Source organism: Brachionichthys hirsutus, chromosome 18, assembly GCF_040956055.1.
Source record: "Brachionichthys hirsutus isolate HB-005 chromosome 18, CSIRO-AGI_Bhir_v1, whole genome shotgun sequence".
NCBI classification, from domain to species: domain Eukaryota; kingdom Metazoa; phylum Chordata; class Actinopteri; order Lophiiformes; family Brachionichthyidae; genus Brachionichthys; species Brachionichthys hirsutus.
The window spans coordinates 6,169,468-6,183,457 of record NC_090914.1 but is presented as its reverse complement, the minus strand read 5'-3'; the positions used below and the strand labels follow the sequence as shown (position 1 = coordinate 6,183,457).

Here is a 13,990-nt window from a genome sequence, read left to right as displayed (position 1 = left end):
GGAGGTAACCTGATCGAGCTGGGAGGAGTGACTTTACCAGGGAAGGCTTGAACCCCCCCCCCCCCCAAAAAAAATAAAAAAAATGTCTTCTTCTTCTGCCGGAGAAGTCACAACAGCAAGTGACATCAAGAGGGAAAATGTGAAGGACGTGGATACGCGGGAGTGCATCAAGCTTTTGGCGCTGGACGCGGCGGAGTTGTCTATGGAGCGCACGGCTCCCGACGCGGACGCGGTGCGCACGGAGCTCTTGGTCAGCGCTGCTTCCTCTCTGGCTTTCTCTCCGGAGCAAGTTGCGTGCGTCTGCGAGGCTTTGCAGCAGGGTGGCAACGTGGACCGGCTGGCCAGGTTCTTGTGGTCCCTGCCACAGAGCGATCTGCTCCGCGGCAACGAGAGCATCCTCAAGGCGCAAGCCCTCGTCGCGTTCCACCAGGCGCGCTATCAGGAGCTGTACAGTATTTTGGAGAATCACAGTTTCAGTCCGTCCAACCATACATTTCTGCAAGATCTGTGGTATAAGGCCCGGTATACCGAAGCAGAGAAGGCGCGGGGGAGACCCCTGGGCGCAGTGGACAAGTACCGGATCCGGAGAAAGTACCCTCTCCCCAGGACTATCTGGGACGGTGAGGAGACTGTGTATTGCTTTAAGGAGAGGTCCCGGAACGCTCTGAAGGATCTATACAGTCAGAACAGGTACCCCTCTCCTGCAGAGAAAAGAAATCTCGCCAAGATCACAGGACTCTCCTTGACCCAAGTCAGCAACTGGTTCAAAAACAGGAGGCAGAGAGACAGGAACCCGTCCGAGGCGCAGTCAAAGAGGTGAGGCAAGAAAATGGGCAAACAAGAGACCAACCAAAAAAAAAAAATCTGATTAATCAAATAATTTAAATGTGTTTTCATTAAAAAAAAAAATAGAGTCTGGCTGATTTTAACAAAAGTACATGTTGAGAGATATTCAGAGAAGGAGCGCCTTTTATTTATAGTGGCCAAACCCAAAGACGCACTCGCCCAGAATTTTGGATCACGTGTAAGTCATTCGCTTTGGATGATTAACAACAACAACAACAAAAAAGAAGTGTAAAATGGTTTAGAGCACGCTTTTGCTGTTTTGAAATATGAAGCGGGTGCAGATCCGGTTTCCAGTGCGCTGGTGTAAACGGGCATGGAAACCAAACCAGCTAAATCACTCCAGCGGCTGGCGGACGCGGACGTGACGAATTTGATGAAACAATTGACATCTTGATTTGAAAAGTTACTTTAGTTCTTATCAATTTGCAGCGTGCAGTGTGCGCGCGGCTGCTATAGCGCAAACTGAGGCCAACGCGCACCAGGTCGTGCTCATGTGCCCGAGCGTTACGCATTTTCCTCCCTGATGAGGCATCAGAGCCTCCATCATGTTTCATTTCATAAACCTCCATGCAAACACGGACATGCATGAGCTCTTTCATGTTTCTCTCTCTGTGAACAAAGCAGACGCACACCTGGTGGAGGTGACCCCTTTCTCGCGCACGCACGCACGCACGCACGCACGCACGAGTATGTATTCCGGTATATATATATATATATATTTACAGATGAAGAAATCGTCTCATGTTTGTGTAACTGTTGCCTTTGTTCATATCTTGTCCTTCTGAAAGCGGGGTGTGAGATGTTTTTATGGTGTGCGTGCGTGTGTGCGCGCGCGCGCGCTGCAGAAGCCGCGCAGCTGTTGAGATCAATCTTATAATGAAAGTATTGTATAAGGGTGTAATTTATGTCGTCTTTCATCATCATAATAGAAAACACGAATTTGAAATTCCCACAGCGCATTAAATTTGTGTCTAAATTCAAGGCTGAACTCTGTGAACCATCTGTTTTTGTCAAGCAACCGGTGTTGGCATTTTGTCACGCGAGAATTTATTGCAGCAAATGGTTGCACTGTTGTTGACGCCGGTTGGCTGTTGTCAAGTATTCATGAGGTAAGAGAGAGAGGGCTCCTCGTTCAGAAATATAGTGAAATACAGTCTGCTCTTCAAAGCCGTGTAATAACACAGACACAAGTTGTTGTTTTTGTTTTTTGCTTTCTTCACTCGATGCAAATGTGTGCAGAGAAAGAAAGAAAAACCACCAACATATAAAGCTGTAATTAAATTAATTTATAGCATCGCTCAGGAGTGCGCCTTCTTTACAAAATGTGCACAAATTTCAGGAAAATACCTAAAAACAGTGCCGTAACAATTCCCAGCATGGGGACACACACAGATATGATTTGCTGCACATCATTTTTTATTCTCTTTTTTCCCACCACAGTGAGTCTGACGGCAACCACAGCACAGAAGATGAGTCTAGCAAAGGTCAAGAGGAGCTTTCTCCCCGGCCCCTCTCTAACTCCTCAGATGGGGTCATCACCCATGGGTCCCTACCGATTCAAACAGGACCTCTGGACAGCGGGGTGGTCATCCAACAAATCGGGGACATCAAGCTACCCCCTGGATCCAGCACTGGCGGTCTCTACAATGGAAGTCTAGTGACCAGTAATACCTCCTCCACAGTGTTTCACAATGGAAGCTCGTCTTACCTTCACGCACCCGGAAACATCCTCTTCAACGGACTCAATTTAGGCATCCAACCCTTAGCCTTCAATCCTCTGAGGCCATCTGGAGGGGTGCTCATGGGGGGGTCAGGAATGGACATGCAGATGCAGACAAGTCATGAGAAGGGACTGAGCAGTGCTGCTGAGGACTCTGCGCTGCATTATGCCCCCTACTCAGGCTGCGTGAACGGAGCCGAGGTGAAGCTGGAGGAGGTTCACACCATGGCTGCCCAGAATGGAGGCTCCTCTGTGCTCACGTTCAGCTCTTCATCAGGCCCGCTGCAGCTGGGGGGCTACAGTCTGGCCCCGGTACCAGGTGGAGTCCCTGACGGCGATGGCAGCTCAATTCTCAACAGCAACATAAGTCTTCCTCCGTTGCAACTCTCTTCTGCCTCAAATTCTTCAACGATCACACAACAAGGTGGGTCCAGAAAATAATTAGATGAACTTTGCACTTGTTGGGATTTTTTTTGAAGTTGTTTTTTAATATGTTGAGGCAGAAACTTACAACAAAAAAAATAAACTTGGTTTGATATCTTATCTCATCTGAGACACGCAATGTTTATTAAAACCTTTTTTTTTTTAAAGCAGCGTATTTCAGAGTTCCCAAAAAACAATTTAGACACGTACTGCAAGAATGATCCCTTATGACCCACTGGAGACAGCTGGTAGCATCTACCCGTAGACACCCTAAACGCTACCTGTATTTAGTTGTTCTTCTGTCCAGGTGTCGGTCTTTTGGCGGTGAGTGTGCAACCTCCAGCCAATGACAAAACAGGGGTGTGAGGGCAAGACTATCAAAACACAGCAGCCAATGGGAAGATACGAAAATGGAAAAGCCGGAGAGCTTTTCCATTTTCAGAAACCACAGCTGACAAATCCTATAGTCTTGATGCATATGCAGCGCTGCACTGAAGACTAAATGCAGACATATGGAAATATGGATGTTTGATTTGATACATAGTAGCTTGATAAATGATGAGTGGTATATTAGCTTTTCCTTCTTGGAATGTTGCAATACTTCACAGGTGTTGAGGGTTGTCAACATGTCTCCACCACATCCACTCAATATATATATGTCTGCTTTTCAAAAGGCCCCAAAGAGCTGATACTACACATAAAGCAGAGCAGGGCCACACACACACACACACACACACACACATGCAAACACATATGATCAGTAGAGGTGGTCCTTTGGAAACCCCAGAGATGCATAAAAGCAAGTTCTGTAGTCGCCATCACTCATCGTCATTGCAATCCTGATCTTCAAAGCAGGGCAATGACAAAGTCGGGCCAAAGCCTGTCAGCCGTTCAAATTTATACTTGGAGAAATGGGAAGGGGATGCAGAAAAGATTGAGATTGCATGTGTTGATCCATTGTCCTGTCACCGCAGGTACCATACCTCTGAATAACGTAGCAGTGAGCTCTTCCAATGAAGACTCATTCCAGCAGCAGGAAAAGATGACGATGGCGTCCCTGCACCATAACACCGTCCTCTATAGCATGAGCAACTCCGACCAGCCATCCATCAAGAAGGAGCCTCTGGAGGGAGGCGTCTATTCCTATCACCACGGGCTCCACCTGGACGCCAGCGGCCGGCTCAGCTACACCCCCTCCAACTCCGAAGAAGCTCCCTCCAGCCAAGGTCCGGCATCGGCCAACGGCGTCCCTGCTATCAGCTCATCCAGCCCAGAACCAGAGGTCTACACCAGCCTCACTGTGAGCACGCCCCTGATGGCGCAGTCGAACCCCAGCAGCCTCCACCTTCAGGCCGCAGAGTACCTTGTGGGCCACGAGGTACGGCGTGCCCCGTCCTCGCATCTGATGGGTCCTTACATGAACCTTTCAGAGAGTAAGGTGGGCGGATCGGGCTCAAGAGGGGTGACCGAGATGGTGCGGGCGATGTGTGGGGAAATGGAGGCCGTGGAAGGAAAAGAGCTAGCCAAACTACAGACAGTGCAGATGGAAGAGGACATGGCTGACCTTTAACCTCACCCCCCCCCCCCCGCCCCGCCCCTTTCCCGTAGAAGCACTCATGTCCACCCAAGCAACGATATGGTGAATCTTTTTACTTGTGTGCGTGTGACTGTGTTTTACCATGAATTTCCTTTAAATGTTAAATTATTTTTGACTTTTTCAATGCACTCTAGTCAGCGGGAAGCCCTGTGGAGGGGGGGGGGGGGGGGTCATCGGTTTAGGAAAGACAAAGAATCAACGGCATATTTTAAAAGCTGCATCTGTTAGAAGGAAGACTACGACTGTTCCACGCTCACAAACTAAGTCGCGGTGCGAGTTCAAGTCGTGTTTAAATGTGCATTTTTTTTTATAGACAACACCTGCTACTTCCTGTTGAGTGGATATGATCCGCAGAAGCAGGTGCTGGAATGCCTCGAGTCACGTGACCAGGATGTTCCTCCAAACTAAATGTGTCATCTGGGTCAAACCAAAAAGGTCATTGAGTAAAGGGGAGCAGGGAATACGGTCAGCCGAAGAGCAGAACGGCACTCGCACAGAGGACAGGCCACGAAAACACACAAAGCTGCTGATTTCAGGAACCAAGTGTCCTTCAGTAATCACACCAAATCAAATAGAGTGTTGAGAAGAATGTGCCTTTCTTCTACTTAAAATACACAATGGTATGTTTTTAGCATTTGCACTACCATAATGGCATTACTACGTGCACATACGTGTCTGAAACAGCCGTCACGTTTGAGAGTTTGGTCATGTGTGACACCCATATGTCAAGCGTTGGCCCAGAGTTCTGCCTCTCACATGTTGCCCGTCAGACGTTTCCTCACAATGCTGCGGCTCGTAATACGCTAACTAGATGTGTTGATGCTATATCATGTTTCGTTTTGACGTGTCTCTCTCCAAATGTCGGTAACCATGAATGATATTTTTCTATAAAGGGATTGCAATGATTTCTCTTTGCATGGCATCGTGATGTATTTTGGACACTAGTGCCTTTTACTATTGTTTCGTGAATAACACTGAACGGCTCTCGGTCGTCGCTCTCTCTGAGACGTTGCGGCTTCAAAGATTTGCCGTTGAAGGAGAAGACAAGAAGAATGTGGAGTCCGTTTGTCAAGTGTTTCCGGTGCTTTACACACAACAGGAGCATAATACCTCTCGCTGTCATACATGATTGTAATCGCACATTTCATCCTCGCAGCATTCATGCGCGCGCACCTCTGTGCATCACACGTCTTCGTACAAATCGGTTCGTGATACTTTTCTTTGTCGGGATTTATGAAACCAATCCCGTCAATTTGAATGGACACTTCAGTGGAAGTATTTAATGTCACATACCAAAAATGAGTCAAGGGCAAATAGATGGTCTTTTTTTGTTTTTTTTTATCTTAGTTTGAGTTAGATGTTTGTTATCTGAAATTATTTGAATGTATTTTTCTAAATCTCCTCACTGCAATAAAAGTTTATATTTATAAAAACATCAAACTGACGTGTTTTTATTATTTCTAATTAATTAAGCATCGTGGCTGAAAAAAATTGAAGAATGATCATCTTTAGAGCCACATGTGTGACAACAAATATCCTCCCCAAGTAACATTTAATGATCCTATGAAGTCACACTGTGAGGATGAAGGGGGGGGGGGGGGTCCAGCAGACCTGGTGCTGCTCTCTGCAAACCTGCAGTGATCGTTTGCACATGCCTGGCAACCTGGACTTCATTAGCCCTCTTTTTCTCATCTCAGCCCCTGTAATTCAAATAAACAGCAATGAGATTTCCAGAGGTACAGCTCCTTTCGGGTGGGGGGTCTGCAGCTCCACACACCTAAATTCAACCCAATGGCCTTTTCCCTGAGTGAAGGCCGAATAACCCCTCCAAGTGCCCCTACTTTAATTTGTGGAGGAATGAATCAGAAACTCTGTCACTCACTCGATCCAGAAAGAAAGCCTGAACTCCACTTTGAAGGGATTTTCCCACAAATTGATGAATTTCCACCCGATACTCCGTTCGCTCAGTGGGCACCGAACCAAATCGGCAAAGAAGAGATAAGATGGAGACAAAGTTTGACAAATGGAAGAACGGAAGGGGATTTTATTTTATTCAAAGCAGCGTGGCTGTGGATTATAGGAGTCGTCCTCTCGGTGGATCCCACCTCGAGGAGTTATATATATATGATCTCACTGATGACCTAAATAAACAGAGGCTATTTGTCTGTGCTCACTGTTGAGGCACAGCGAGAGACGAAAAATGGCAGAGACTTAGCGGGAAAGGGCGGTAGAAAGAGGCAACTGGGATAAAGTTACCTGTGCGCAGGTGACCTCGTTGCCATGGGCAGTGGATTAGCTGATTGTTAGGTATCAGGTAACTCCTCCTGTAATATTGAAGAGGTTGAAAACAGCTTTGTTGGAGCCCAGAACAATATCCCATTCGCAGCGCATGGCCCATCGGTCTCACGGGGAGGGGGCCGCAGAGAACTCCAAATTCCACCTGTGTCTATAAATTCGGCAGGAAAGCGGCCAAGCCGTTCCCTCACAGAGGACATTTACATTTTGCAACGAAAACAGGGACAGTCTGTCACTGAATGTGAATTCCGTTTAATTAATCTTACAGCTTAATAAGGACATCCTCATTTTGCCTGCAATCACAAACACAATTAAAACATTGGGTGCACAGAATAAAGAATAAGAGGAAGCTCCTCCCAGAACCATGCCCTTATTAAAAACATTGACCTCTGAGCTTTCAGATGGTTTCAAAGCTGACATTTAATGCGGCACAGCAGACTGGAAGCCATATGTAACATGACCTGGGGAACACGGTACTCCACTGCTCCACGTCCCACTAATGAGAGGGCAGGGGTCAGTGGGTATACCGGCTTGCTTTCACAGACCCACCACTGCTAGCAAAAGGCATGGAGAGAGAAGTTCTCAGTCCAGGCAGTAAGAGAATCCATTATTGGCTCCTCAGACCTTGTGAAAGTAGGTGGGGTTTATGATCTCGAAGGGAAATACATTTCCCTCAACACTTGTTTAAACCTTTCTCACCTCCACATCATTGAGTTGTTGCTGAGGAGAGTGGATGGTGTGTGGAATACTTCGTCAGGATTCTCTTGTGTGTTTTGGGGGGGAATATTATCTATGCATCTATGAGTGAATGGAGAGAGAGAGGCAGCAGCTGGGAGTCAAATGGCATTTCCCAAAGAGAAAAGCAGCACTTTTGTAACACGAGGCAGGAACAGATCACGGAGACCCACACACACCTGCTGTCGTTCAACTGCTCTTAAACTTCATCGTGAGGTCAAACAAATGCAACTCGTCCCTACCTCAGTGGTCATATAGCGTGACAGGATGTCATAGCGCCCCCTCCCTGCCAGCAGGACGCACACGGTAACAGAGATAATCCAGTGGGAGTTTGTATTTGTGTTTGTCTGAACGTCTGGGTTGTTCCTTTTAGAAAGAATCTCAGCAAAACAAATCATCTGCAGGCTTGGAGCGTGTTTACTGAGCAGAGCTCTGTGAAAGCCGCGGGGCCGTAATTGCGTATTTGTGGAGGTGCTCCTCTGAGGAAATGCGTAATGATTCTGATGGGGGGGCAATAACCCCAGTGCACTTGTACCAGGTCTAATTTTCCTACATGACAGGAAACCCTGTTAAGCTGATAATTGCGGCTCCGATTTCATTTAACTCACTCATGTCAACAGTTGTGTTTTGTTTTGCGAGAAGGAGCTGCTTTTTTTCTCTTCTTGCTGCCTTTCACCTCATCGAATTCAACTCTAATTAAAGACCAACTGAGGCAGAACCCGTAAAACGATTATTAACTATGGATCAGACAAATTAATTTGCATCGATTTAGTGTAATTAATCAATTATAGAGGCAAGTATTTTGTGATTATTATATTGCACGTCTCTGCTCAGAAAACGAAAATCAAAAACACATAATTTGGTACATTGAAACGTAGATTTTCATTATAATAAATTAATTTGCAGTAAGAGACAACAATTAAATGTATTTAAATTAAAACACTGCAAAAAAAAAAACCCTCAGAGATAAAAACCCAAGGGAATAAATATTGCATTTGTCGCTCGACTGAAACAATGTCAGCTTTGTCAGTGTCGCTGAAATAACACTTAAGATTTGGATCGAGTAAAAACCATCTGTTCAGGGAGCTGGTGTCAGTTTACCTCGAGGTTCTCTAAAAAAAACAACCCCTCAAGGGTTTTAATGGCAAACGCTCTTTTGATTGTGACATTTTTATGATATAGGCTTTTCCAATTTTGTCTCCCAGAGGACTAGAATGTTCGTTTCCAAAACAAGAAAGAGGTTTTTATTAGTATTATTAGTTGAAACATTTGCGTCTACCAATAGGCCTGATTAATTGGCCGTTTTCTCTTCCACATTGCCATCATGAGGTGAAATCATTTAATAAACGTGCGCCAGCATTTCTCCAAGGTCTACCTCAAATGAATGAGAAATGGAAAACATTTATTTTCCCTCTGACTCATTTAAGTTTTCCAGAAAATCACTGCGTAAAGCTCGAAACATCCGTGAGAGCCAGTCCCGGCCTTCCAAGAGTTATTGCGCTTTTTTTTTTTTTTTTTTTTGACGCAACAGAGGAGAGTGGAGGAAGTCCTGCTCCATGTAAGACCCGTTTTGAATCGGCTGATACCATGGCTGTGCGTATTGCATTACTTGTCGGGGGGTATGAGGAGCCCGGCGCTGGCCGCGGCGGAGGCGGAGGCGGAGAGTCCACATCTTGAAATAATCTCGCCCCCCCAGGCTGCTGAGGTTAAAGGAGGAGGCGCGACGCAATGTGGTAGAGATATTAGAGAAACCGGAGAGCAGCTCATCAGACAGCTCATTTGCCGAAGCACTGAGGTTTTACGCACGCCGGCCGAGAGCTGCTAAAGTGGCCTGAGAGCCTGCGTGTCCACTAAAGACACGGTTCGTCATTTACATTAGGAGATAAAGGCCTAATTGAATCACGTCGAAGCAATGTGGTACGGATGGCCGCGCCTGGAAGCAATCAAATTAAGTTGTTTTTAAGATTGACCTAAAATTAATACAATAATGTGTTGACGCTGATGTAGACGTTTTTAGTTATTTGTATAAAATGATCTACTGTAAGCTCCCCTGTAGGCTGAAGACATTACTGCAAAAAAAAGAGGGCCTGTACTTCTTTTGTTTCGACACAACGAGCACATTCAAGAATGAAATAGTCCTTATAAATGTGATTATCAATAAATGTATTATTTTTTTCATTCACATATTCCATATTTGATTATTTTTGAATTTTATTTCCAAAACCATCTCAGTTAAATTTCACCACAAATACTATAAACTATACATGTATGGTGAATTCAGAGGTGATGACGTAACTCTAGCGTCATATTTACAAGCTTGTGCTGACACATCAGCTGCTCTATTCGACGTCATGCGCAGGTGAGGAACTGCACTGAGAGCTTTTAAGCAGAACTGCTTTTTTTCAGGGGTCTGATGCCACAAACACAAAGTATTTCATCTTTACACAAATAAAAGCACGTCTTCTCAAAGCATGATTTATGATTTATAAGTAGATTAGTATTTCGGGATAAAATCTTGCTTCTTAACATGGTAAAAAATGAGTTTTGTTGCAGAGGAAGAAATGTGATCTGTGTGGCTCAAATCAACAATTGCACCACCAAGAACCATCGCAGAGAACTCATTTACTAATGGTTTGGTTTTGTGTTTCACCCCACAAAAAAACACTGGAGTCAGTGCGGTGCCCGTCTAATCCTTGGAATATACATGGCAACAGGCTAGATTTAGACTCTTGAAAACACGAAATAAAATGAATGAGCTCTCTATTGTCTGCCCAGATGATATCAAATATTATTTCTGATGTAATTCCGGGACATTGACTCCCATGAAAAGGCCTAAACAAAACCGCAACATTCCATAAAGCCAACACACACAGGCCTGGAATCTGGAAAAACACTTCATTTTTCAAACTTGTAAAATGTGAAAGGGGCTGAATTACTTCAATGTTTGTTATTTCCAGAGATGTTTGTTAAACTCTGTCTTGTGCTCTCTCTCTCTGTCTCTCTCTCTCTCTCTCTCTCTCTCTCTCTCTCACACACACACACACACACACGCACACACACACAATCACTTAAGTGGCTGATTTCCTATTGGTGCAGGTCTTTGTCCCATTACGCCTTTGGCAGGTCGCATGTTTCTCACATAAAAGGCGTAATGGACTCAACTATCATAGGAACTTATTAAATTATATCACCTCGTAAAATAAACGGCTTCGATAATTAATAGACAATAAAAAGAGGTGATACAAAAAATGCACAGTCTGCATGTAATTAAGTTGGTGCGTAAAGTAAGATCAACTGCTGTTGGTGACATAAGCATATTGATTTTTGTTTTATGAAGCAATCTAGTTTCTACTAAAATGTGACGTATCCTGTTTCAAGTGTGTCAACGACGTTTCAGCCTTTGGAAATGTTCCTTAATGAAAAGCTTTCTGTTGTTGTGGTGAAGTCCCACTCGTGGAGATGCGGCGCGGTTTGTTTGGCGTGGGGGGGGGGGGGGGGGGGGAAATGATTGGGACCATTGACGATATATATTCAGAACATGTGAATATGGCTTTTAAGAAGTCTGTAATAATTGATTAGTGTTTAGGTGCTGCTCTGCTCCCGACGCTGTGGGGGCGGGAGGTGGGAGCGCGCTCCTATTTCAGCCCCTGACGCACTGCCTCTGGGGAGGAAACGGAGCTGCAAACTCAGTCCTGCTCTGCTGTGCGCGGTGCAGGGCAGAGAGAGAGCCAATCACCGAAACGCACAGGCTCCCCTTTAAGCCTGACATATCTCCAAGAGGAACAAATTGTCCCAACAATCAACATCGCAATCTGCGACGCGCATCAAGAGTTGGAGTGGAGTGAAGCGCCAATCGGATTTGGAACGGATTGCATCCCCATAATCATCTAAAAGACGCACCAATCGTTTCGGATAGCAGCGTTTCGGGCGGAGGAGCGAGCTCCGGCATCATGTCTATATTGCCGTCCTTCGGGTTTACGCAGGAGCAAGTGGCATGCGTTTGCGAGGTGTTGCAACAGGGAGGAAACCTCGAGAGGCTCGGCCGCTTCCTGTGGTCTCTGCCTGCCTGCGATCACCTCCACAAGAACGAAAGCGTCCTCAAAGCCAAGGCGGTGGTGGCCTTCCACCGGGGGAACTTCAGAGAGCTCTACAAGATCCTGGAAAGCCACCAGTTTTCTCCGCACAATCACCCGAAGCTCCAGCAGCTCTGGCTGAAGGCGCACTACGTGGAGGCGGAGAAGCTGCGCGGCCGGCCGCTCGGAGCCGTCGGGAAGTACCGGGTGAGGAGGAAATTCCCGCTGCCTCGCACAATATGGGACGGCGAGGAAACCAGCTACTGCTTTAAGGAGAAATCCCGGGGTGTCCTGCGAGAGTGGTACACACACAACCCCTACCCGTCCCCGCGGGAGAAGAGGGAGCTGGCCGAGGCCACAGGACTGACCACCACGCAGGTCAGCAACTGGTTCAAAAACAGACGGCAGCGCGACAGAGCCGCAGAGGCGAAGGAGAGGTACGTTTCAGCGGCTGCGCGCCGCGCTGCTGCTGCTCAATCCAGAATTACGCACAGCTTCAAAGGCAAAGTGAGAGTTCGTTTGAGCAGAAATATTATGAATAGGTAGCCAAAAGAATGTGGAGGAAGAATGTGAGACTGATAGAAAAAGAAAAAACAACCTAAACATGCTCAGACTATTTCTAATGAGAGCCATTTCTTTTTCAAATAGACGCTTCTTTTATTCATTTTGGTTATTTTTAGTCGTCGTCCCCCCCCCCCCCCAAAAAAGTCGCGCCTTGATAGCAATGATAGTAAACAGAAGCGTGGTGTTGACAAATGGACCTTGTACATCCCGATAAACTTGGCTCGATTTGAAAAAATCTACTTCGTTCCATAGATGAGAGGATAAGATTATTATTTTTTAAACTGGTGTAAAAATGCAGAAAATACAAATTTGTCACATTTTTGGAAACGGTTTAATTTTCGTGATAAACTGTGGATTAGGGTTAGACTGTTACAGAATGTCGCATAACACATTTATTATAACACAACTTATCAGGAGAGGCTCTAAAAATAAAAAAGAAAGGATTATTTAATGTACGAAATTGCTAAATTAAATAAACAAACATAAATCAATCAGATTAGATTTGCCTCAAGGCCTGGATTTGCTTTATATTTATTGTGTTTCAGTGCAAAATGATTGCCTGTTTTTTTTTTTTTACCCTGCTTCTAAAGGCCTGTAACATATGAATTTAGTACCATTTTGAAAAGTGTGCGGAAGGTTTTCCCCTAATTTCCCCCTATATGCGTTTTGATTTCCAGAGAGAACAGTGAGAACAACAGCGCAGGAGGCAACAAACAGAACCAGCTGTCCCCGCTAGACGGAGGAAAGTCTCTCATGTCCAGCTCAGAGGACGAGTTTTCTCCACCCCCGAGTCCCGACCACAACTCGGCGCTTTTGCTTCAGGGAAACATGAGCCATCCAGGGGCCTCTGCTTACCCAATGTCCGGCCTGGGGGGCCCACAGCCGGTGCACGGCATGCATGGACACCCGCACCAACTGCAGGACTCCTTGTTGGGACCTCTAACCTCCAGTCTTGTGGATTTGGGCTCTTAAAGAGGCGGCCAGATTGCTATATTTTACCAAAACAAAACGCAGAAAAAGAAGACTGATAAGTATATCAGATTGAGTACATGTATGAAATAACACTATGGTAGCCTACCTTATAATATAGACTGACTTTGCCTGTCGTTAAATTTGGTTAGAGCAAAATTCCTTAAAATGCGCTTAACCTGTAATGCCCCCCCCCCCCCCCCCTCCTCCCCCCAGGAGGCGTTTTTGAACTCCTGCACATGGAAACACACAAAAAAGGACCCGTCTGAAACTCAAACCAAACACTTTGCTGGACAGGCCATTTGCTTAATTTATGACATTTTGTTGAGATAAAGTTATTATAGCGCACACCTGCGGCTGGAAACTAAGAGGTAACGTTTTCATTAGAGTCATGGTAAGTTAGTTTCCAATAAAACAAAGGTAATTCATTTGTCTCTGTGTTATTTGTGTATAGGCACAAAGCTGGAAATAGAACCAATAGAATAAATGCGTTCCACATTGTGATGACAAAAAGCAATCGGGACCCTAAAATGAATGATCGTGAGAATCATTTGGTTTTGGGTTGTAGATTTGTTCCATAATTATCCCTGGAATAAAATCAGAGCATCTTTACAAATGAGAAACGACGTGACAGCGACATGGGTGCAGATATGAGAAACATTTCGGCCTGTGACTCATGTGGTGGAGATTAAAGTCATGCGTGCGGCTTCTTTGGCTTTCTAACAATAGTTATGGTGATTCGAGGCATAATTCAAACCTACAGTCACA

General features: G+C 45.5%; 2 protein-coding genes across 2 annotated transcripts; both read left to right on the top strand.

The window, feature by feature from the left end:
- Positions 1 to 82: 82 nt before the first annotated feature.
- Positions 83 to 4,617, top strand: six4a (SIX homeobox 4a). Its single transcript, XM_068751685.1, has 3 exons — positions 83 to 816; positions 2,287 to 2,990; positions 3,964 to 4,617. The coding sequence occupies exons 1-3, from the start codon at positions 83 to 85 to the stop codon at positions 4,557 to 4,559; spliced, it is 2,034 nt and encodes a 677-aa protein (XP_068607786.1). The 3' UTR covers positions 4,560 to 4,617.
- A 6,497-nt stretch (positions 4,618 to 11,114) lies between these two features.
- Positions 11,115 to 13,650, top strand: six1a (SIX homeobox 1a). The gene is made up of 2 exons (XM_068751619.1): positions 11,115 to 12,126; positions 12,931 to 13,650. The coding sequence occupies exons 1-2, from the start codon at positions 11,567 to 11,569 to the stop codon at positions 13,223 to 13,225; spliced, it is 855 nt and encodes a 284-aa protein (XP_068607720.1). The 5' UTR covers positions 11,115 to 11,566; the 3' UTR covers positions 13,226 to 13,650.
- Positions 13,651 to 13,990: the final 340 nt, after the last annotated feature.

Bases quoted from the DNA above. Each gene is read 5' to 3' on its own strand.
- six1a (XM_068751619.1), top strand. From the start codon at position 11,567: ATGTCTATATTGCCGTCCTTCGGGTTTACGCAGGAGCAAGTGGCATGC. The intron at 12,127-12,930 runs GTACGTTTCAGC...TTTGATTTCCAG, and splicing joins GCCGCAGAGGCGAAGGAGAG to AGAGAACAGTGAGAACAACA.
- six4a (XM_068751685.1), top strand. From the start codon at position 83: ATGTCTTCTTCTTCTGCCGGAGAAGTCACAACAGCAAGTGACATCAAG. The intron at 817-2,286 runs GTGAGGCAAGAA...TTCCCACCACAG, and splicing joins TCCGAGGCGCAGTCAAAGAG to TGAGTCTGACGGCAACCACA. The intron at 2,991-3,963 runs GTGGGTCCAGAA...CTGTCACCGCAG, and splicing joins TTCAACGATCACACAACAAG to GTACCATACCTCTGAATAAC.